Source organism: Raphanus sativus, chromosome 4 (genome assembly GCF_000801105.2).
Source record: "Raphanus sativus cultivar WK10039 chromosome 4, ASM80110v3, whole genome shotgun sequence".
Taxonomy (NCBI): domain Eukaryota; kingdom Viridiplantae; phylum Streptophyta; class Magnoliopsida; order Brassicales; family Brassicaceae; genus Raphanus; species Raphanus sativus.
In genome coordinates this window covers 41,189,285-41,209,486 of record NC_079514.1, presented here as the reverse complement: position 1 = coordinate 41,209,486, position 20,202 = coordinate 41,189,285, and the positions used below count along the sequence as shown (strand labels likewise).

Here is a 20,202-nt window from a genome sequence, read left to right as displayed (position 1 = left end):
AGTTGCTACTATTCTTTAACACCTTTTAAATATATTCCATAAATAAATTTAATTTAAAATAAGAACAAATTGATTATATATATGATTATTAATCTATTATCATAATGAGTACGAAATATATGTAAGCATTGTCGTGGAAGGAAGGAATTGCAAGTTGAGGTGCAAGTTGGCAAGGAGGCCTATTAATGTTTTTCTTCTTTTGGTCGTTTGTAAAATGACATTTAAACCCACCTACCTTTTTTTTTGTGACTTACCTATTTGTATAAATTTTCTATTTATATTATCTTATTTCTTATAAACCCATAAGGTTATTTTTTTTTTGAATAAATACCCATAAGGTTATTTATTATTGTTATTTTACTTAGATATAATAACCTATACATTTCATTCGGTGTGAATATGAAATTTCAACCAATCCAAGAGTGATACGCATTTTGGGTATTCTATATTCCAATGTGGCATGTTGCATATAAAGTACTACTATTAAATTATTCTCTATCATTCAAATAAATATAAACATGCACAAAAGATTGTGATAACGTATACCTAGCTGTTGTATATAAATGCGTTCTTTTAAAAAAGCAGCGGGATCGTTCATGTTTTCATATAATCCTAGCTGGATTATTTAAATACTTTAACTCATTAAAATAACAAACAAACTTTAAAGTAAAATGTAACTACATTTTTAGTCATTTTGATTCGTATGAGTGTGTCGGACAAAAGTGAAACCAAATTCAATATATAACATGAAGAGTACTCCCCCCACGTAACATTTTTTTTGCTTGTTTGGCGTAATTTTTTTTTTCAATTTGAGAGAAAATACAATGTATGGATAATATCTCTCTCTAAATATTCATATATATATATAGATCACATGATGAAGTGTAGTGGAATAATTTTGAACCTAAATTGTTTAACAACTCAAAGTTTTTTTTTTTGTAAATTAACAACTCAAAGTTTATCTGTCATTAGGCTACAATCGCATCGTTCCACGTAAAGTTGATGGGGATAAACTATCTTTTAACCTGTGGTTTTAGCTTCTAATGCAATGCGATTTAGTTTTAGATGCATTTCAGTGTGAGAGTGATGCAACTCATGAGTTGGGATAAGCCGTAAATCCGTCATTTCCAAATTGGAGTTTTGCAAAAGAATAAATTACTATTATTGTTGGACCAGACAAATATATATAACTACGTCTTAGATCTAATTAGAAAATTTAGATCCGGATTATTTGTGAGTATTATTTTTTCTAGATGAATGTTTAATCTATTCAATCTTAAAAATCTTTTTACAAAGAATGCATCTTGTATCTAAATGTTTTCTGAAAAAGAATAAGGACTATAGACTCTTAGACATACTATCTAGAAGCAAACCATCTCAGCATCGCCTCCTCGTATCCTTTGCCACCAAGCTTCAAGATTGTGGAGATTCTGTTTCGAACGCTCTTATCAATATAGCAGCAGATATTCTCCACTGTTTGAGGTTTTTCTCCATTCCTCCTCCCATTTCTCTTTTTCCAGACAGAGTAAACTGCTAGCTGGAAAGTGTAGCGGAGCAGGAACAGTTGGATATTATCTTGGCGTCTATCTACTAACAGCTGCAGAATGGTCTCCCAGTTGCTGTAGTAGTTAGTACCAAGCATGTTGAAAGTAAACTTTTCCATTTTTTGTGAGTATTTCCATGGAGAAGTAATTGAATTACGGTCCAGACACTTCTGATTAAATAAATGAAGCAAAAAAAAAATGATGCGATGAGAAGCAGAGCCAATGTGAGAACCGCTTGGCTGGCTACTTCTCCGTTTTTTCCTCTCTTTAAAACTACAGTATAACCAATCGATTAACTATAAACTATCATAATCAAATGCGTAATGTTATGAACTCCCAAAGATTACACTAGAGCCGACTTCTTCTTTTGGGCCACATACCTCAGAGCCCACAACAAGAAGATATAAATTCAATGAATAGGCCAAGGCCTCTTTCCAAGCTTAAAAATGACAAAACGGTATCGTTTCTTTCTCATATTAAGGATAGAAAAGTTTAGCAAAGAGGAGCTCGTTCCAAGTATCTTGAAGTCCAGGCAAGCACCAATGTACACAATCCGCATAGCTCGTCGGATTCTCCAGCTGCTCCGCCGTAAGCCGACTCCACTGCTTCTTGTATATCGACGTGTGCGCATCTTTCCGATAGTTCGACATTTGCGTTATGTTTAGTAGCGTTATCGGTGTTTTCGATCTCCTAAACACTTCTCCAATCACTTTCATTATGCTTTTCCGACAATCTGATCCCCAGTAGTTTGGATCTTCTATAAGTGTCGTCTGATTATAGCAGTTCTGTCCTGGTTCGCCTCCCCAATCTATACCCCTGAAAGACATCACAAAACAAGAACCAAAACATGATCAACAAAAAACCCTACCAACTGGTTTCTTGCTAAGAAAGCAACAATTTATTTGTTAATTTTTTAAGTAAAATTAAACATTTCGTGGATTTTATAGCAAAACATGTTGTATAGTAAAGCTGGATTAACAATATTTTGCATTAGTTATCAGCTAAATTTCTCTATTAGAACGGTCAAAGTCACTAACTTGGCATGAGTCGGAGACATGCTTGTGAAGAAAACCCTAGTTTTCTTACGGTCCATATTGTTCTTCACCCATCTCAACATGCTCTTCATCCCCATTCTGTACGCATCTTCAGTCGATACCTCTACGATAACCTTCTCCTTATCTTCAAACGATCCTTGCCTATATATATACCCCCACAAAACTTTTAGAAAACCATATGAATAGTTATATGATTTTTTTTATGAATTAAAGTTATAAAAATGGTTACAAGATGTTCATCTTCAAGCCAGTCATCCACCAGAGATAACTATTGAAGACGATTATATCAACGCCTTTCCAGTGACGACCATGTTTATTAATTGAGCCTTTTCTCACAACCCTATCTGATATTCTATGAACAATTGCATCGTCTGAATTCGATTCTAGAAGAAACGGTGCCCAATAGAACTCAATCGTCGCGTTATACTCCTGCACATAGTGATAGTAACCTCTAAATCAGGTGAAATATTGCTAAAACATGGACAAAAAAAGGAAGGTGATGACTTAGGTTTTAGGTAGATAGAGTTACCTTGGCAGTGAAGACAGTGAGGGAACCAGAAGTTTTAATGGATTTTTGATCTTCGGGGATGATACGATGAAGAAGACAAATCATCGATACAAACATTCCACGGTTTAACGAGTCTCCTACGTACATCATCCTCTTCCCTCTCAATGTCTCCAGCATTAGCGTGGCGTTGAATCTATGAAAACAGAGGAAACAGAGAGTAACGCATGAAACAGAGGAAACAGAGTAACGCATGAAACATAGTGAATAGAGAGTGGATAAGATTACGAGGGGAGATCGCAGCGGTTCGGTTGCCACCGCCAGAACTGGTAGTCTTTGTCGGGACGGCCGTGTTCTTGACACGTAAGCTGAGGTTGAATGTACGGGCACTCCCATTCCTCGTACGGTGGTCGGGTAACTTCGTCCCTCACCCACTTCCCACTAAATACGTCACAGCTTTCCTCTGTTTTACCGATAGCAAACGCGAGCTTCTGTGGTTTCTTGTTCTTCTCTTGAAAACCCCAAAAGCCAAAAGGAAACACAATCTCAGTGTCTAGTTTCCGACAAGAATTCAAACAAATGTTTAGTGAAGAAAAATGGTTTACCAGCTGATGGTGAGGGCCGGAGGGCAAAAGTGGGCTCAAGCTGGCCAAAGATGCACATGAAATCTTCTCCATAGAGAACCGAGACGAAGAAGATGAAGATTAAGAGTGTGAAGAGGTAAGGAGAGAGACGGTGTTTTCTAGGAAGTGAAGGAGTAAGGGAAGAAGAGGTAAAGGAGATTGGTGATGAAGGTTTCATGTTTAGGGTTTGAGAAAGAGCGAGAAGAACTATGTGTGTTTAAATGTGATTTCAGTTTTCAAAATGTTATAACTTGTTAATTACTAGTAAGAAAGGAACACTTTGGGTGCTTGATAATTTCATTCTACTCAACCTGCAAAGAATATGTGGAAGGAGGGAGCCAAAAGAACATATCTTGGAATTGCTTCAAGAAATACTAAAGATGTGTAGTGTACAACGATTAGGTCATTTATAATATGGTTATGATTATACTTGGTGATGAAAGTTTGTGATTTAGCAGAATACTAATAATACTTAGGGTGATGAGTAGGTAAATATTGACGCAACAGAGTGGTTGTCTTGTCTCCTAACTAATGATTAGTTTACGTAGGATATACTTTATTTATTTGTAAATGACAAATTAATAAGGTTTTCTTACATAGAAAATTCATGCATGTGTTTTAAGTGTTTGTATATCTTCAGCTAATCTTATCTTAATGGAAAATATGAGATCATGATTGGTGGAGGTGAAGACTATAACTTCACTTGGCTTTGAAGCTAAGTGTCCTTGAGGTGTTTTCAAAAATTGATGGACTTGTAAAGATGACATATCATTGTCTTCACTTTAGTCCTACAGATTTTTGCTGTTACTTAGAAAACAATATAAGACATACTTTTTTTTATATATATAAGACATATTTGATGGTTACTTTTTACTTACTAGATACATATATGTATTGGAAGAGAGTCCAATGTGAAATGAAGAGTGTAATTAGTTGAGAATTAGTTGGGATTTCAAGCTCAAGTAGTTGGCTCTCACTGTTCTTCTTTGTACACACTTCACCCAACAAACCACTAGGCCCAACGTTTGTCTAAATTGTACAAAGTACAGAACACATATATACAAGTATCAAATACGGCACACGGTCATCTTTTTCATGGACCGTTGGATAAATTCAGACAATGCTGCTAGGACATTCTCACCTACCGCAGTAGGCCAGTAGCAGGACCAGATTCAACTTAAGCCCGTCTGGTATCCGGTACCAATGTGCGTGTTGGAGATGTGAATATTGCTACAACACCCAAACTTAAGCCCGTTGGTATTGGGGCTATCGTTAGGAGCTGTTATAGTGAGGCCAGTGCCGGCTTTGAACACATCCGCAAGAAACATTTGATTGGGGCCTCTGATTTATTAAAAAATTCAGGCCTAATTTTCTTACATTGTTATTGTTTGTCGTAATGTTTAATGGGATCTTCTAAAACCTATTTTTATTGAGTAACACAGATTTGTAACCATATCTTTCTTTTTGACATAAGTTAATATGAGAATTAAAAAAATTAAGTAAACATATAATTATCTCCGAGGTTAAATTATTATATCCCAAAACAATTCTTTCACACCTCCTAAATGTTACAAGAGCAAAATATAAAAGAAAAATCAGAAGCTTTTCAAAACTGAAGTTGATAAAATCTTATTTGCGGTCTACTATGTCATAGAAAAAATTAAATGGTTTGGTTATACTATCGATTGAGAAAGATATAATCAAATACCTTGATTGTGAAAGTTTGATGGATGATTTCGTAGAAAAAAATGCAAGAAAAATTATTTTTAAGAACTCATAAAGTTTTACTGGTTTCATTAATATTGTACCTTAAGGTTTTTATGGATTAAGTTCTAATGTATTAATTAAGGGCCTCATTTTTTAATTTCGTATTGGACCACGAAAATTTCAGAACCGGCACTGAGTGAGGCCGGTAATGTTGAAGTGATGGACGGAGAAGAAGTTGTAGTGCCCCAGTTTGCTGTTGAATGATGTTATCCCAGTGATTCTTGGGTTGTTCACGAATGAAAATCCCATGGTCACGAACTAAAATTATTCCTTGTGTATAACCGCATTTACAAAAAAGTGTGTTATTTGTAACTGCTTTTCTTAAGACACAATTAATGGGAAATTTTGTCCCAAAGTATCTGCGTATATAGAGTTAATATGTTTGGATGAACTCTTATATTCTACAATCTATATCAAGCAAAACCAGTTACAATGGCTACAAACAACAATCAATACCCATCTTATGTAGCAGCCTAGCTAACCCAAACCGCTTTTTAAAGCCTAACACAAACACTTTTTTTTTTCGAAACACTATTAGCATCCAAATAAACAGAACCAAAAAATAAAAAATTTAAATATGCCAAACATCCAAAAACAAGTTTCCAAAATAAACTTTCTAAAAAGCATATCACCGATCAATTTGCGCTTTCAAATATTAATCTTCCTGCTTTTTCCTTTTGTAATTACTATAGAATTTTTTTTTTGGTAAACTAAATGTTTATAGAGATTAGGATATAGGATTTATGAAGCACCGAATGGGGATATACAGCAATTAGGCAAATATTATTTACAAAAGTACGAATATATTTTTATTGTTGGTAACTACAGTAATATATCCAATGCTCCAACACACGGTCATTATTCCTATGGACCGTTCAGACACTGCTGAGGAACCATCTTGCCATGTGCAGAACCGTGAACATTCTCACATACCGCAGTGGAAGGACCATCCTTGACTCCCTCCAGGTCTATGTCAACTAGCTCAACGTTCTTGCACGGAAAGCTCTTGCTACATTTTAGCTTCACCGCCACTTTGTTCTTCGAAGTTCCATATATGTTCTTTAGCTTAAGGTCTTGGATCTGTACGTGAGACTCCCCCTGAAAGAATAATGAAACAAATTTTATTTTCATTTAGTTGCTTATTGTGCTAAATTAAAAAAAAGAAATATAAGTCTGTTTCTTGCGTAAAAAGTTAACCTTCTTTTCACATGGTGGATAAGGACAATACTTCTGATCGATGTTGATTGGGTTTCCAACATTAATCATGTGAATGTTCTCATACACGAAGTTAGAAACAACGATCTGAGAAGCTGAAGATTCCCAAGTCTTGATCCGAATACCATCACTTGTACCGTTAAAAACCGTGTCTCTTACGGTTAGGCCATTAACATCCTTCTCGTCTTTGCCCTTCCCTAAGCTTCCAACACTGATCCCATGTCCGGGACCACATTTGACATTAGAGATATCCATGTCAGTAACTCCGGAAAGAATGGCGATACAGTCGTCTCCCGTACCGATGTGTGTGTCGGAGATGTGAATGTTACTACAGGACCCGAACTTAAGCCCGTCGGTGTTGGGGCTGTCGCCAGGAGCTTTTATAGTGACGCCGGTAATGTTGAAGTGATGGACGGCGAAGAAGTCGAAGTGTCCCATTTTGCTGTTGAGTGATGTTATCCCGTTGATTCTCGAGTTATTGACGAATGAAAATCCCATGGTCTAGGAGAATAATCAAATTTATTAAAATATACTAGCCAGACTTGGATATAATATAATAACTAGTTATTATGTGGTTAATTAGTGCCTCCTTCAGAACTATATTTTTTCAAATAACGTTTTGTATACAATGTTATAGGAATGTATAAAATAATTAAGAAATTATACCTTAGCTAGTTTACAGTTGGGGTTTTTGCGGCAGTCGTTGAGTGGCCAAGACTCTTTCCCTTGGCCGTCGAGTGTACCAGCACCAGAGATTAGGAGATTGTTAATGTACATGAAGTTGATCCACGTACCCTTTTCAATGTCTCCAGGGTTTGAAGGAGCCAATAAAGTTCCATCGATAACGAATTCAATTTGATTTGTGCATGGTCCTACGAACTCTACTGCACCACCGAGATAGAATGTTCCTTTCGGTACATAGATTTTACTACTTCCACCTTTACTTGCGCATGCACTTTTCCATATATTTGTGAACACCTAACATTGGACACGTTAGAAAACGAAACAATTCATTAATAAACAAAAAAAAATCTCGATAAAATATTTATTTGTACATACATTGATGCTATCAGTTTTGCCGTCAGGTTTAGCACCAAAGCGTAGGACATTAAAAACCTCTGGCTTGTTGGTGGGACGACTTGCAATGGCGACGAACAAGAGAGACAAACACAAAGCCTTAAGAGCAGAAGCGATGCAAGCCATCTTTTTTTGTTAATGGTATATGGAAATAATGTTAAGACACAATGAGAAGTGTTGGCCTCCTGTATTGCTTATATAGAGTTAATATGTTCCTATGGACCGTTAGAAGGAACTTGATTATTGTTAGTTGTAACTAATTATAGGCTAAAGTTGACAGCTGATTCACTAGTTGCTCGTTTTGATATAATCAAGGAACTAATTTTACATATCTCTATGTAAGTAATTTCCATTATAAATGATACTAATTCAAAGCCATAACGATAGTTTCAACCAAACCAAAAAATAATGGCTAGTGTCTTCCTTCATAGACACCTAACATTCTTGGTAGTTAAGTGTGTAAACTCTAATTTCAACGCGGTTTAATATCTTTGGCTAAGATAATGGATCAATACACTTACTATATATGGATACATAATATGTATCAATACACTTACTATATATGGATACATAATTGTTACAAAAAAAAATATATATATATATATATATATATATATATATATATATATATATATATATATATATATATATATATATGGATACATAAAAACATGGACGGCTATAGGATTAATTTAACTGGAGTACAAAATTTTTTTACTATATTTTTGTTTTAGGTTGAGTCATTTATATAAATTTCATACTGATTATTAAGAAAATTAAAAAAAAAAATAGACGGGGCACGTGCCACCATACCTTCTTCTCAACGTCCATCCCTGCACAGAAGATGTGCAAGGCAACAGTTTAATGGCATCTGAAGCTGAGATCATCCAAGATACCATAATGGCTCTTTTTCTCTATGTGTGTGAATGCTATTTGAGTATAATTGAAAAGAAGCTATTAAGGTTTCAGGCGTACCAACCATGTAACCATTTAGCAAATTGTGCGTATATCATATATGGAAACATATTACGTCAAGTAGGGTACATATATGGAAACATATTACATGTGAGGTACTTTATTCACATAAAAAACGCATTAATATTCAATACAAAAAATAAACAAATAGGGTCATGAGATAATTCATTTTTGTCACGGGATCGCCACGCGCATTAAACTATCTCTTAATCGTGTCCATCCACGTGTCAAACATCCACAGCCTCATCATCACTCCATCTTCTTCACTTCATCATTCTCCAGTTTTCTCGCGAAAGTATCTTTCTCAACAGTCAGTCAAAATGCTTCTCAAGACGGTTTCTTCTTCTTCCTCTTCAGCTCTCTCGCTCGTGAGTTTCCACGGCGGAATCAAGGACGTTTCTCCTTTGTTATCATCCGTCTCGTCTCCAATCGATTCCTCCTCGAAGGGAAAGCTCTCAGTCTCTGTTCGCGCGTCTAAAATCTCAACCGCCGACGCGCTAAGCGGCGTCGTTTTCCAGCCGTTCGAGGAGGTGAAGAAGGAGCTCGACCTCGTCCCGACGAGCTCGGATCTCTCGCTCGCTCGTCAAAAGTACTCCGACGAGTGCGAAGCTGCTATTAACGAGCAGATCAAGTAAGTTTTTCGAATCTCAACAGAGACGCGCGAACAGAGACGGAGCGCTTTCCTTTAGGAAACTGAGAGATTAGGATTCGTAATCTGGTAGATTAGCTATAAGATCTAGTACTTACGGTTTATTATCATGTGGTTGGTTGCAGTGTGGAATACAATCTCTCGTATGTGTATCACGCCATGTATGCTTACTTCGATAGGGATAACGTCGCGCTCAAAGGTCTTGCCAAGTGAGTCTCCAGTGTTGAATGGAATACAATCTATCGCCATGTATGCTTGTTTTGATAGGCCTTTTTTTATGGTTTCAGGTTCTTCAAGGAATCGAGTGTGGAAGAAAGAGAGCATGCTGAGAAGTTGATGGAGTATCAGGTCCTTTGGAGAAGTTATTATTTCATATTTTTAGTGTTAACTTCGTAATCTTGGAGTGGAGTAGGTTCTAACGTGTGTTGATGAATTGCAGAACAAACGTGGTGGGAAGGTTAAGTTACAGTCCATTGTAGTGCCTCTCTCGGAGTTTGAACACGTTGATAAAGGAGATGCTCTTTATGGTAAGAGCTCAGAAGTTTCTTTATCTTACTTTTGAGGCTTTAGCCTCGTTTCTATGTTTGTACACGAGAATCAATCACAGCTGAAAGAACTTATCATTTATGGATCGTAAAGTGTAGAGAGATAAGAAGTTGACACCGATATTACGTTAGTAAGAGATTTTGAAGAGAGTATAAGTATCATGGGAATGGTCTCTCTTAGGGAGACTAATGATTTGTCTCAATGTTTCTAAAATTGTACCTAAAGCTCTGTTATATGTTGTTGCAGGGATGGAGCTGGCTCTGTCACTGGAAAAACTGGTTAATGAGAAGCTCTTAAACCTCCACAGTGTACAAAACCATCTCTCTTATTTTATCCATCCTAAATCCTGTTTGACTGAGTGCAATATAATCTTGTAATGATTTGTGTTTAAACAGGTTGCTTCAAAGAACGGAGATGTCCACTTGGCAGATTTTATTGAGAGCGAGTTTCTGACCGAGCAGGTAAAATTACTTTGGTGTTTCTATGTTAGTGGCAAATATATGCTTTAGTTTCTTAGTTGTCCAAGAGAATCTTATATGAATTTTGGAGAAAAAAATAAACATTTCTTTAGGTGGAAGCAATCAAGAAAATTTCAGAGTATGTAGCCCAACTACGAAGAGTTGGCAAAGGACACGGTAACATAACACAGATCATCTCTCTCATTTTGTTTATATACATCACTTGTTCATCCTGCACTTTTTGCTTAGATTCGGTTCTAAAGTATTTCTTTTGAATGTTGGTGGTGACCTTCAGGGACGTGGCATTTCAATCAGATGCTTTTGGAACAGTAAAATCTACTTCGAGGGACTTATGGTCGTGTTTACTCTTGTGGTATTCAGTCTATGAAGCTCACTAGCAATGTATCAACCAGTTTGTGTGTTAGTTCTGCAGCTTTTGTGATGTAGACTTTTTATTTTGTAAGAGCCGAAGAGAGATGTCTTTGAATTCAGTTTTATGAATGAGTTCTTCCAACCTACCATGGTGACTGATTCCACATTTTACGGTCTGGTCGGACCCATCTACTTAAAACCTGGAAAATATTTATTCCAAAACCGGTTCAATCTGAAATGAGATTGAATTGCCAAATGTTAATTTAAATTGATGATCAAACAAAAATAATACTTCTTCCGTTTCATAATAATACTTGATGTTTTACTCTAGTGCACAAAAATTAAGAAAATTATATTTTTTTTAATAAAAAATATTTTAAAGATATAATTTTAAAATCAATTAACCAATAACAAAAAAGAGTGTAAAACCTAATTGGTTGAACAGTTTTCAATAAAGTTAAATAATCTTAAAATCTCAAAACTTCATCTAATTTGAAACAAAATTATTCTTCTAAAACATAAAAAAACGGAGGGAGTAGATGATGACGAACCAAAAGGTTCAATCAAATCTCCACAACATGGGCCGTAAGATTTTCGGCCCATCTAAAACCTAACCGATTTCCTTTTCCGCGAAACACAAAACAGCACCGTTTCGTTTCGCTTCACTTCTCTGAGGTTAGCCAGCTGCTTTGCGTTTCTTCCCCCTTGCTCGTTCGTCTCTTATCCCTACCTGATTGCTCCGTCGCTCAAAACCCTAATCCTCTCCTCTCCGCCTCATTTCTCCCACCTTAACTTTCACCTCCATCGAAAACCAATCAGCCATGGCGAGTCAAACTCCGAATCTAGAGTGCCGGATGTACGAAGCCAAGTACCCAGAGGTGGACATGGCGGTGATGATCCAAGTCAAAAACATCGCCGACATGGGAGCCTACGTGTCCCTCCTCGAGTACAACAACATCGAAGGCATGATCCTCTTCTCCGAGCTCTCCCGCCGCCGGATCCGGAGTGTGAGCAGCTTGATCAAAGTCGGGAGAATCGAGCCGGTGATGGTTCTTCGCGTGGACAAGGAGAAGGGTTACATTGATCTGAGCAAACGTAGAGTCAGCGAGGAAGATATACAGACTTGCGAAGAGAGGTATAACAAGAGCAAGCTTGTTCATTCTATCATGCGTCATGTTGCCGAGACTCTTTCTATCGATTTACAGGTAAATAAAAAAAAATCGAATCTTTAGTGATATTGATTATGTATATAGTGTAAAGTAGCTACCTTTGTGTAGTCATTAGTAGCTTACATTCATTTTGAGTAAATAAAAATCGAATTTTTAGTTATATTGGTTATGAAAATAATGTATCAAGTGTAAAGTAGCAACCCTGGTGTAATTATGAGTAGATAAAAATTGAATCTTTAGTGATATTGATTATGCAAATTATGTATCTAGTGTAAAGTAGCTAGCTTTGTGTTACATTGATTTGAGTTTTGCTGTTGCAGGAGTTGTATGTGAACATTGGTTGGCCTTTGTACCGGAAACATGGTCATGCTTTTGAGGTAAGAGTTTGTGAGTTGAGCCTTTTTTTGTTGTATTCATGTATAGAGATATTTAGTATTTAAAGATTTTTTTTTTTGGTTGTTTTATTGTTCAGGCTTTCAAGATCTTAGTGACTGATCCTGATTCTGTGTTGGGTTCACTCACACGTGAGATCAAAGAAGTTGGACCTGATGGGCAGGAGGTGGTACACTTTGGTTCTCTGGCTTCGTTGTTAGTTGTTTGGTGGTACTAATCTTGGGATTATTTCTATTTGTAGGTGACTAAAGTTGTACCTGCTGTTACGGAAGAAGTGAAAGACGCACTTGTGAAGAACATTAGGAGGAGAATGACACCACAGCCGATGAAGATCCGTGCTGATATCGAGTTGAAGTGTTTTCAGTTTGACGGAGTTGTTCACATCAAGGTCGTAAACCCTTATTTGATTATCTATAAAATATGAAAAGAACAACACATCAATGGTTTCACTTTCGTTTTTGACACTCAATACTTTGCAAAACTTCAGGAGGCCATGAGAAAGGCTGAAGCGGCTGGAAACGATGACTGTCCTGTTAAGATTAAATTGGTTGCCCCACCTCTGTATGTCCTTACCACTCAGACTCTTGACAAGGTTAGGCAATTTTCTATCTTGAAAACACAGACAGATGCTTTGTTTAAACCATCAATTGTTTTACTAATGCTATGTTTTGCCTTGTTATATCTAATCTTCTCAGTGTGTAATAACATATTAAAACAGGACCAAGGGATTGAAATTCTAACGAAGGCCATAGAAGCTTGCACTGAGACAATTGATGAACACAAAGGCAAGCTCGTCGTTAAGGAGGCACCTAGAGCTGTGAGTATCTTAATTTCCTCTTCTTTAATTGTAGAACCATCACAAGTTTGTGCATGTAACACGAATTAGCTTTCCTTTATTTGTAGAGTTTTTTTTTAATTTCTTGTATCTATATGTTCAACAGGTGAGTGAAAGAGATGATAAGATGCTGACAGAACACATGGCTAAGCTAAGAATGGACAATGAAGAGATCAGCGGCGATGAAGAAAGTGGAGAAGAAGAAGAGGACACAGGGATGGGTGAAGTTGACATTGAAGGTGCTGGAATCGTTGAGTAGGAGGAGGATTCGCCGGTTTTTTACAGTTTTCCGACAAACATGAGTATTTTTTCTCTAAAGTAGAAAATCTCCGAAAGGTTTTGTGTGTTTTTTCTTTTTTTTTGTCCATCAGAGACGTGTTGTTTTCACACCCGTTGAGGGGTTTACTCGTATGGTTTTTATAAAGATTTTGACTATTTATGCATCCTGAGTTTAAACCTACTTGATTGGATTTGACTATGGTTAAGTGTGGCTAATCATCAATACACCAGGGTTTATCAGTTTTGATCCCTTACCTGTGATGTTAGACCGAGTCTGGTAGATTCAAAATATAATCTGAATTGTATAGAGGAGCTACTTAAGTTCCATAACTTGGGTAGTACGTAATTGCATGATTACAAAAGAAATATTCATACGTGTGGCCATATAAACTTTGGGTTTCTATGAGCATTTAAGAGAAGAAAATCCAAGTTAACAGCACAGAAAATCACAAACCGAGCCATGGACACTTTAAGCTGTGCTTTCACACACAACACATAAAAAAGACAAAAACATCATGAGTTTTAAGTCACTTAGGTAACAATTTGGAAGAGAAATTGATCTAGCGAAAGCTTTTAGGGATATAATTAGATCTGTTTATTCCAAGAATATACGAATCTAGGGTTTATGAATACTCTTCACAGTACTTAATTAAAAGCTTTTAGGATTTGTGAATACTCTTCACAGTGGTTTATAAAAACATCTTTAGGGTTTGAGAATACTCTTCTCAGTGGTTTATCAAAATCTCTTTTGGAAAACTCCTTTTATTAAATCATCAAAAAGTTGAATACAAAGTTAAGCCTAGACGGTTCTATATAAGAAAGCTATTAAAACCCTAAAACATTAAAGATAATTATCTAAAATAATTAATAAAAACAATAATAAGATATTTAGAATATTTCCAAATATCTAACTACATTACAAAGTGTCTTCTAATACAGACATACACACTTCAGTTTAAACCTTATTGGATTTGACTATGGTAAGTGTGGCTAATCATAAATACACCAAAGTTTATCAGATCTGATCCCTTCCAAGATGCAGATAATCTATAAGCTGAGATCTTTTAGACCAAGTCTGGTAGATTCAGAATTTAAAGCTTTGCCATCTGAACTGTATAAAAGAGAAATTTAAGTTGCATAACTTGGGTAGTAATTGCATGATAACAAAAGAAATATTCATAGTGTAACTGTATAAAGTAGGCCATTCATATCCGATCTAATGTTTTTGGACGCATAAACTTTGGGGTTCTCTGGCCATTTATTCAAGACCAAGAGAAACGAAAAGCAAGTTATTCAGGTTAGCCAAAAAGTTTAAAGGTAAGCCTGTTTTAGTTTTTTTTTGTCTTCATCTTTTCAAGAAAACAAGAATACCTTTTTATATTGGTTTCCATAACATTAGATTATAACATGAAAATGTTGTGAAAATTAATACATTATAATATGCAAGTAAAAGCAATTTAGTTATAAAGAATAGTGGGGTTTGCTTGCTGACTAGTGACCAAACAAGGAGGATCCCACATGGTTTTAAGAATTGGGGGACGAAGAGAGCAACAGCTAAGCAGCCTCCACATTGAATTAGTCATAATCTCCTCTCCTCCACATAATTAAAACGACAAATCATTCCTTCAACTTCAATCATTATTAACTTATCTTCACACCAAATTTACGTGGCATTTTCTATTTTGTTTGCCTTGGTTGAATTTTATAACCGAATAAAAGTTTGTAGGAAAAAACAAGAAAACCAAGATATGAACCATTTGTTACGCCACAAGTCCTTTTTGATGGCAGCTGGTTAATTGGGAGCTTTCTTGTGAACCCTCTTACTACTCTATACCACTAGATTCTTTGAGACTATTTTGTTGAACATTAAATGTGTTTTCTGGAAAAGTTTTGATTTTATGAAAACGCGATAGAAATTTAGAAAAAGAAGTCTTAGCGTTTAGTAGTCATTGACGTTGTCTACGGTTTCAGATAGAATTTTTAGATTTTCAAATCCAGTTTTCTAAATTTCATTCAGATTTATATATGTTTGGGTTGAGTAGGATTAATAATATTTAAATTTGGCTATATTTATATAACTTTGCATAAAATCCAATGTGGATCTGAATTCAGTGAATAATAAATTTTATTTTAGTATTTTTAGATATCATAAACAAAATAAATATTAAACTTAATATTTATTAAATACGTTACTTATTTTGGATATTATTTCAGTTTTTCGGATTGGATATTATTTTGGATACTTCCGAATTTTTTCGAATTAATTGGTTGGATTTAACTAATAATATATCTGGTTTAGATATATTTTTCATCTAAACCATTCCAATATTTTTTCATTATTCATTTTAATATTGTTGCAATTTAATCAGATTTTGATTTAATTTTTTTCTGTCGTAGGAAAGGTGGTCAGTATATTATTATATTTTGATCCGGTTCAGTTTCGTTTATCGTTGACCAATACTTTTTTTTTTTTTGAAGTACTCGATTTTTTTCCCTACGTATAGATTAGTTTCCTTACTGGCCTTAGCACGGCGCAACGCGTTTTCCATCAGACACATGTAAAAGTCTTATCTCTTCTCTTGTCATAAATCTGTCTTCTCGTCAAACTTCTTCCTGTTTTTCTGATACTCTCCTCCTATTATCTAAATATTCAGATCCAACAACTCTAGATAGATATTCCATCATCTTCTTGCGTCATCCTGCTCAACTCTCACGTTCTTACTCTGTCCATGAATGAGAAACGAAGATCCACCGTTAGTTCGATACCAAAGATGCGTTCTCTTGCGGCTATTATACTCCTTCTCAGCTTCAGTTCATGTTATTCTCTTAAGGAAGAAGGTACGTCAAGCTTTCTTGCATGTTTTGTCTCAACAAGTTCCCTGAGAATATGTTTTTCATCCTCCTCCGTTGCGCTTTGTGTTTTCAGGTTTAGATAAAGATAGATTAGAGAAAGATCTTTGGTCTGATGAAGATTCTGCGATTCTGTAAGTCCATTTATCTTGTTTTGGTATAACAACAACTTGAACTTGTATTTGGTGGTTGGTAGGTAGATCTATACAGTTTCTCTAGTCATTCCATAACTTGAGTAACTTCACACACACACAACTATTATTAATTAGTATTATTGATCCTACTAAATGTTGTGAACAAACGCGAATCAAAAAGAAAACTGAAGCAAATATCCGTTATAGGTTTGTATATTGATTATGTAAATGAATAATTTTGTCAATCTACCTAGGATCAATTTTGTAACACTAAATTTTTTTTTTTGTTCAAAAAATTAAACACTAAATATGTTGTGCTTTTAATCATTTTGATTAACTTGTTAGATCGTGTTGCAAAGACCTTACCTTATTTTATTTTTTTATTTTTACTTTCTGTAGGAAAGCTGTTGGGTTTCACAGGAAAGCACTTGCACCTCGTAGCCCAGTATCATACGACAAGTTGCCTTCCAGAAGAAACAGCAGTGAGGCTGGGGCTGCAACTATCACTCCACCATCATCATCCCCACAACCTTCTCAAAAGAATGTCTCAACTCAATCCTCAACAGCTTTGGATCCAGGAACTACACAAGATGTTTCTCCTTCACCTCCTCCTCCTCCTCCGTCTGTTCCCGAAGCAAGCTCTCCCACTCCAAGAACCTCTGCTTCTTCTTCTTCTTCTTCTTCCTCTTCTTCAGTGGTTGGTCCTGTAGTTGCTGCCTGCGTAGGCGGTGTTGTTCTTATCATCCTTGTAGCTACCGGTGTGTTCTACTTCAGAAGAAAAGTAGGGAAGTCAGTGAATCCTTGGCATACAGGTCTTAGCGGTCAACTTCAGAAAGTCTTTGTAACTGGTAATATATTATTTCTCTTTTTTCCACATAATGTTTGGAAACTGCAATTTACTTTAGAATGTTTCTCAACTAAAGTGTGAGTTTGGTTTAATTAATCAGGTATCCCTACTCTAAAAAGATCTGAGATTGAAGCTGCATGTGAAGACTTTAGTAATGTCATTGGATCATGTCCTATTGGTAAACTCTTCAAAGGAACACTATCAAGTGGAGTGGAGATAGCTGTTGCTTCTATTAACACCACTTGTGCCAAAGACTGGAAGGACAATACAGAGATTCAGTTCAGGAAGAAGGTATGTTAATTAACATTAGTTTATGCTTTTATCATGTCTATAACCATATAGTCAAAGCTTATAAATTTTTTATTTCACTATTTTTTTTTGTAGATTGAGATGTTATCCAAGATAAACCACAAGAACTTTGTAAACCTTCTTGGCTACTGTGAAGAAAACGAACCTTTCACCAGGATCTTGATCTTTGAGTATGCTCCAAACGGTTCACTCTTTGAACATCTACACAGTGAGTAACAACATGTCATAAGCGATAATGTCCCATGTTGGTTACATAAGCTAATCTTTTTTTTTATTTGTTGTAGGTAAAGAATCAGAACACTTGGACTGGGGAATGAGGCTAAGAATCTCAATGGGGTTAGCATATTGCCTTGACCACATGCACCAACTCAGCCCACCGATAGCTCACACAAACCTCGTCTCATCATCACTTCACCTCACTGAAGACTACGCTGTTAAACTAGCTGACTTCAGTTTTGGTCCGTCTGATACAGAAACGTGCAACAACGCAAACAAAGACACAGACATCTCAGACAATGTTTACAGCTTCGGTTTACTATTATTCGAAATGATAACCGGGAAACTCGTGGACTCGGTTAACAAACCAGACTCGGTAGATACCGGGCTAGTAGATTTCTTGAGAGGAGAGAGTCTAGCCAAGATGGTTGATCCAGCGCTGGAGTCTTGTGATGACAAGATTGAGAATATAGGTGAGGTGATCAAGTCATGCATTAGAACCGACCCGAAAGAGAGGCCTACGATGAAAGAAGTCACGGGGTGGCTACGGGAGATTACGGGCATCTCACCTAGCGATGCTACACCGTCACTATCGCCTCTTTGGTGGGCAGAGTTGGAGGTTTTGTCTATTGCGTAAGAGAGAGAGTCACCAACAAGAAGTGTAAGTATGTTGGAAGATGTGTGAGTTTTGTAATTGTGTTTTTGTAGTTGTCTACTCAAAAGTGATAAAAAAAAAAACAAAACTGAAGATGCTTGTTTTTGGCTTCAGTTCAAGTTACGTAAATCTATAATTAGTGTATTTAGTGGAGTTATAGATGAACGTTGAATAAAAAAAAAGATGAACATGAATATCTTATCTTTTTACATAAAAGAAGACAAATCTAGTAGACAGAAACAAGCATTGCTAACTACAAATCTAGTAGATCAACTAATAAGTAACAAGAATATAAGATTACTAGTCACGATTAGTTTGACATGTCGTCGATCCAACATCTAGCTTCGAGACGCAAGTGTCCTGTTCTTCCATCACTTGTTTTTCTTACTATGCCTCTACACAAGGGACCACCTCCACGAACCTTGAAAATCATGTAGAAGATTGCATTGCTCGACTTAAGCTTCACACTGGACTCTACATCGTCTTCCTTTGTTTGTACCATTACTCTCTTCATCTCAAACGGCGTATAATCACTCTAACAAGACAGAAAACACCATCAAACAATCAATCAATCAAACATATCAATGTTGAGGAAAATAAAGTGTGCTATTTATCCTAACCATTTCGGAGCGCCATTCGGAGAACAATGCAGCTTCAGCATATAGACAAATCCATTCATTGTCTAGCAACTCAGATTCTTTCACCTAACAAAAAAAGACAATCATGTTAATAATAATAATAATAATAAGAAAAAAACAGAATCACAAAACTGAGAGTTAAGTTCACAGACCTCAACAAGGTGTGGGTTATCAAGACCATCATTGAAAGGCCAATCAGGCATATCAGTTTTATAGAAGTCATCTATAGCATTAAAGTCCCAAAACACAGTTGCATCTCCAAGGCCTATTATACATGATAACAATTCTGATTATTAATGCCAACATCCAACAATAAGAAAAATATGTAAAAAGTAAAAAAACTGTACCTGGTACTTGAGGCTTGATTCTGCAAATTTTAGTCAACAGTATCAAGCTTGCCTTCTTCGCCTTCCCTGCATCCGTGACCATGGTTTGGAAAGTGTGCAGTGAGTTGTCTACAGGGTCTATCACCTCTGATGTAGAATAGGAGTTGTAAAGCGAAGCGATTTCAGCGTTCACTTTAACTACACGCTTCAGCTGGTACTTCTTCCCCTAATAAATTAAAAAAAGGTCGAAACTTTTCACACATTGTAAAAAGAAACATAATAAATAAATGAAAGAAGCAAACCTTTTCAAGGTTGTGACAATGGAGTCCTGCCTTTGCAAAGAGTGTGTCGTAATGAGTGCATCCGCTGGGAACTATCCCGTTAAATATATGGTTGTAGAAGTCAACATCGAAACCCTAACGCAAAAAAAAAAGAAATTCAAAATCTTTTGTTATGAAATTCAACAGAGACAGAGAGATCAATAGTTACTTACACAAGACTCCACAGTTTGAAGGCGATACTTTTCTCGTTCGACCGGATCCATGTCTTCTTCGGAGGAATAAGCTTCTTCTTCTTTCACGGGTGAAGGTGGAGGAGAATAGACAGGTGGTTCGAGCTTCCTCTTAGGGAGAGGAGGAGGTTCTTGATACCACAGATTCGCTTCATCCAACATCACATCGAACATCTTTCTGTCTGAGTTAGCTCAAAGCGTTTCTTCTTCTATTACACAATCGGACGGACACAATAAATATATATATATATGTC

General features: G+C 36.1%; 6 protein-coding genes across 6 annotated transcripts; 3 read left to right on the top strand and 3 right to left on the bottom strand.

The window, feature by feature from the left end:
- Nucleotides 1–1,836: 1,836 nt before the first annotated feature.
- On the bottom strand, nucleotides 1,837–4,161 carry LOC108849202 (protein trichome birefringence-like 33). The gene is made up of 6 exons (XM_018622725.2): nucleotides 3,710–4,161; nucleotides 3,393–3,615; nucleotides 3,129–3,300; nucleotides 2,829–3,028; nucleotides 2,582–2,740; nucleotides 1,837–2,360 (listed from the first exon to the last, which is right to left on the bottom strand). The coding sequence occupies exons 1-6, from the start codon at nucleotides 3,903–3,905 to the stop codon at nucleotides 2,021–2,023; spliced, it is 1,290 nt and encodes a 429-aa protein (XP_018478227.1). The 5' UTR covers nucleotides 3,906–4,161; the 3' UTR covers nucleotides 1,837–2,020.
- A 2,023-nt stretch (nucleotides 4,162–6,184) lies between these two features.
- LOC108852324 (exopolygalacturonase-like) lies at nucleotides 6,185–7,974 on the bottom strand. The gene is made up of 4 exons (XM_018625822.2): nucleotides 7,769–7,974; nucleotides 7,376–7,687; nucleotides 6,692–7,210; nucleotides 6,185–6,592 (listed from the first exon to the last, which is right to left on the bottom strand). Exons 1-4 carry the CDS (start codon nucleotides 7,910–7,912, stop codon nucleotides 6,359–6,361), a joined length of 1,209 nt encoding a protein of 402 aa, XP_018481324.1. The 5' UTR covers nucleotides 7,913–7,974; the 3' UTR covers nucleotides 6,185–6,358.
- A 1,068-nt stretch (nucleotides 7,975–9,042) lies between these two features.
- Nucleotides 9,043–10,935, top strand: LOC108849244 (ferritin-4, chloroplastic). Its single transcript, XM_018622784.2, has 8 exons — nucleotides 9,043–9,392; nucleotides 9,536–9,619; nucleotides 9,698–9,758; nucleotides 9,850–9,937; nucleotides 10,203–10,264; nucleotides 10,352–10,417; nucleotides 10,528–10,591; nucleotides 10,710–10,935. The coding sequence occupies exons 1-8, from the start codon at nucleotides 9,082–9,084 to the stop codon at nucleotides 10,745–10,747; spliced, it is 774 nt and encodes a 257-aa protein (XP_018478286.1). The 5' UTR covers nucleotides 9,043–9,081; the 3' UTR covers nucleotides 10,748–10,935.
- Nucleotides 10,936–11,445: 510 nt separating this feature from the next.
- On the top strand, nucleotides 11,446–13,626 carry LOC108848417 (eukaryotic translation initiation factor 2 subunit alpha homolog). Its single transcript, XM_018621779.2, has 7 exons — nucleotides 11,446–11,991; nucleotides 12,276–12,332; nucleotides 12,428–12,514; nucleotides 12,590–12,736; nucleotides 12,836–12,940; nucleotides 13,067–13,165; nucleotides 13,290–13,626. The coding sequence occupies exons 1-7, from the start codon at nucleotides 11,608–11,610 to the stop codon at nucleotides 13,440–13,442; spliced, it is 1,032 nt and encodes a 343-aa protein (XP_018477281.1). The 5' UTR covers nucleotides 11,446–11,607; the 3' UTR covers nucleotides 13,443–13,626.
- Nucleotides 13,627–15,924: 2,298 nt separating this feature from the next.
- On the top strand, nucleotides 15,925–18,667 carry LOC108855369 (inactive receptor-like serine/threonine-protein kinase At2g40270). The gene is made up of 7 exons (XM_057009065.1): nucleotides 15,925–16,020; nucleotides 16,117–16,300; nucleotides 16,389–16,446; nucleotides 16,846–17,294; nucleotides 17,394–17,584; nucleotides 17,678–17,810; nucleotides 17,887–18,667. The coding sequence occupies exons 2-7, from the start codon at nucleotides 16,192–16,194 to the stop codon at nucleotides 18,453–18,455; spliced, it is 1,509 nt and encodes a 502-aa protein (XP_056865045.1). The 5' UTR covers nucleotides 15,925–16,020; nucleotides 16,117–16,191; the 3' UTR covers nucleotides 18,456–18,667.
- LOC108855370 (UPF0725 protein At4g29550) lies at nucleotides 18,635–20,202 on the bottom strand. Its single transcript, XM_018629178.2, has 6 exons — nucleotides 19,931–20,202; nucleotides 19,740–19,853; nucleotides 19,459–19,663; nucleotides 19,264–19,376; nucleotides 19,094–19,177; nucleotides 18,635–19,008 (listed from the first exon to the last, which is right to left on the bottom strand). Exons 1-6 carry the CDS (start codon nucleotides 20,120–20,122, stop codon nucleotides 18,784–18,786), a joined length of 933 nt encoding a protein of 310 aa, XP_018484680.1. The 5' UTR covers nucleotides 20,123–20,202; the 3' UTR covers nucleotides 18,635–18,783.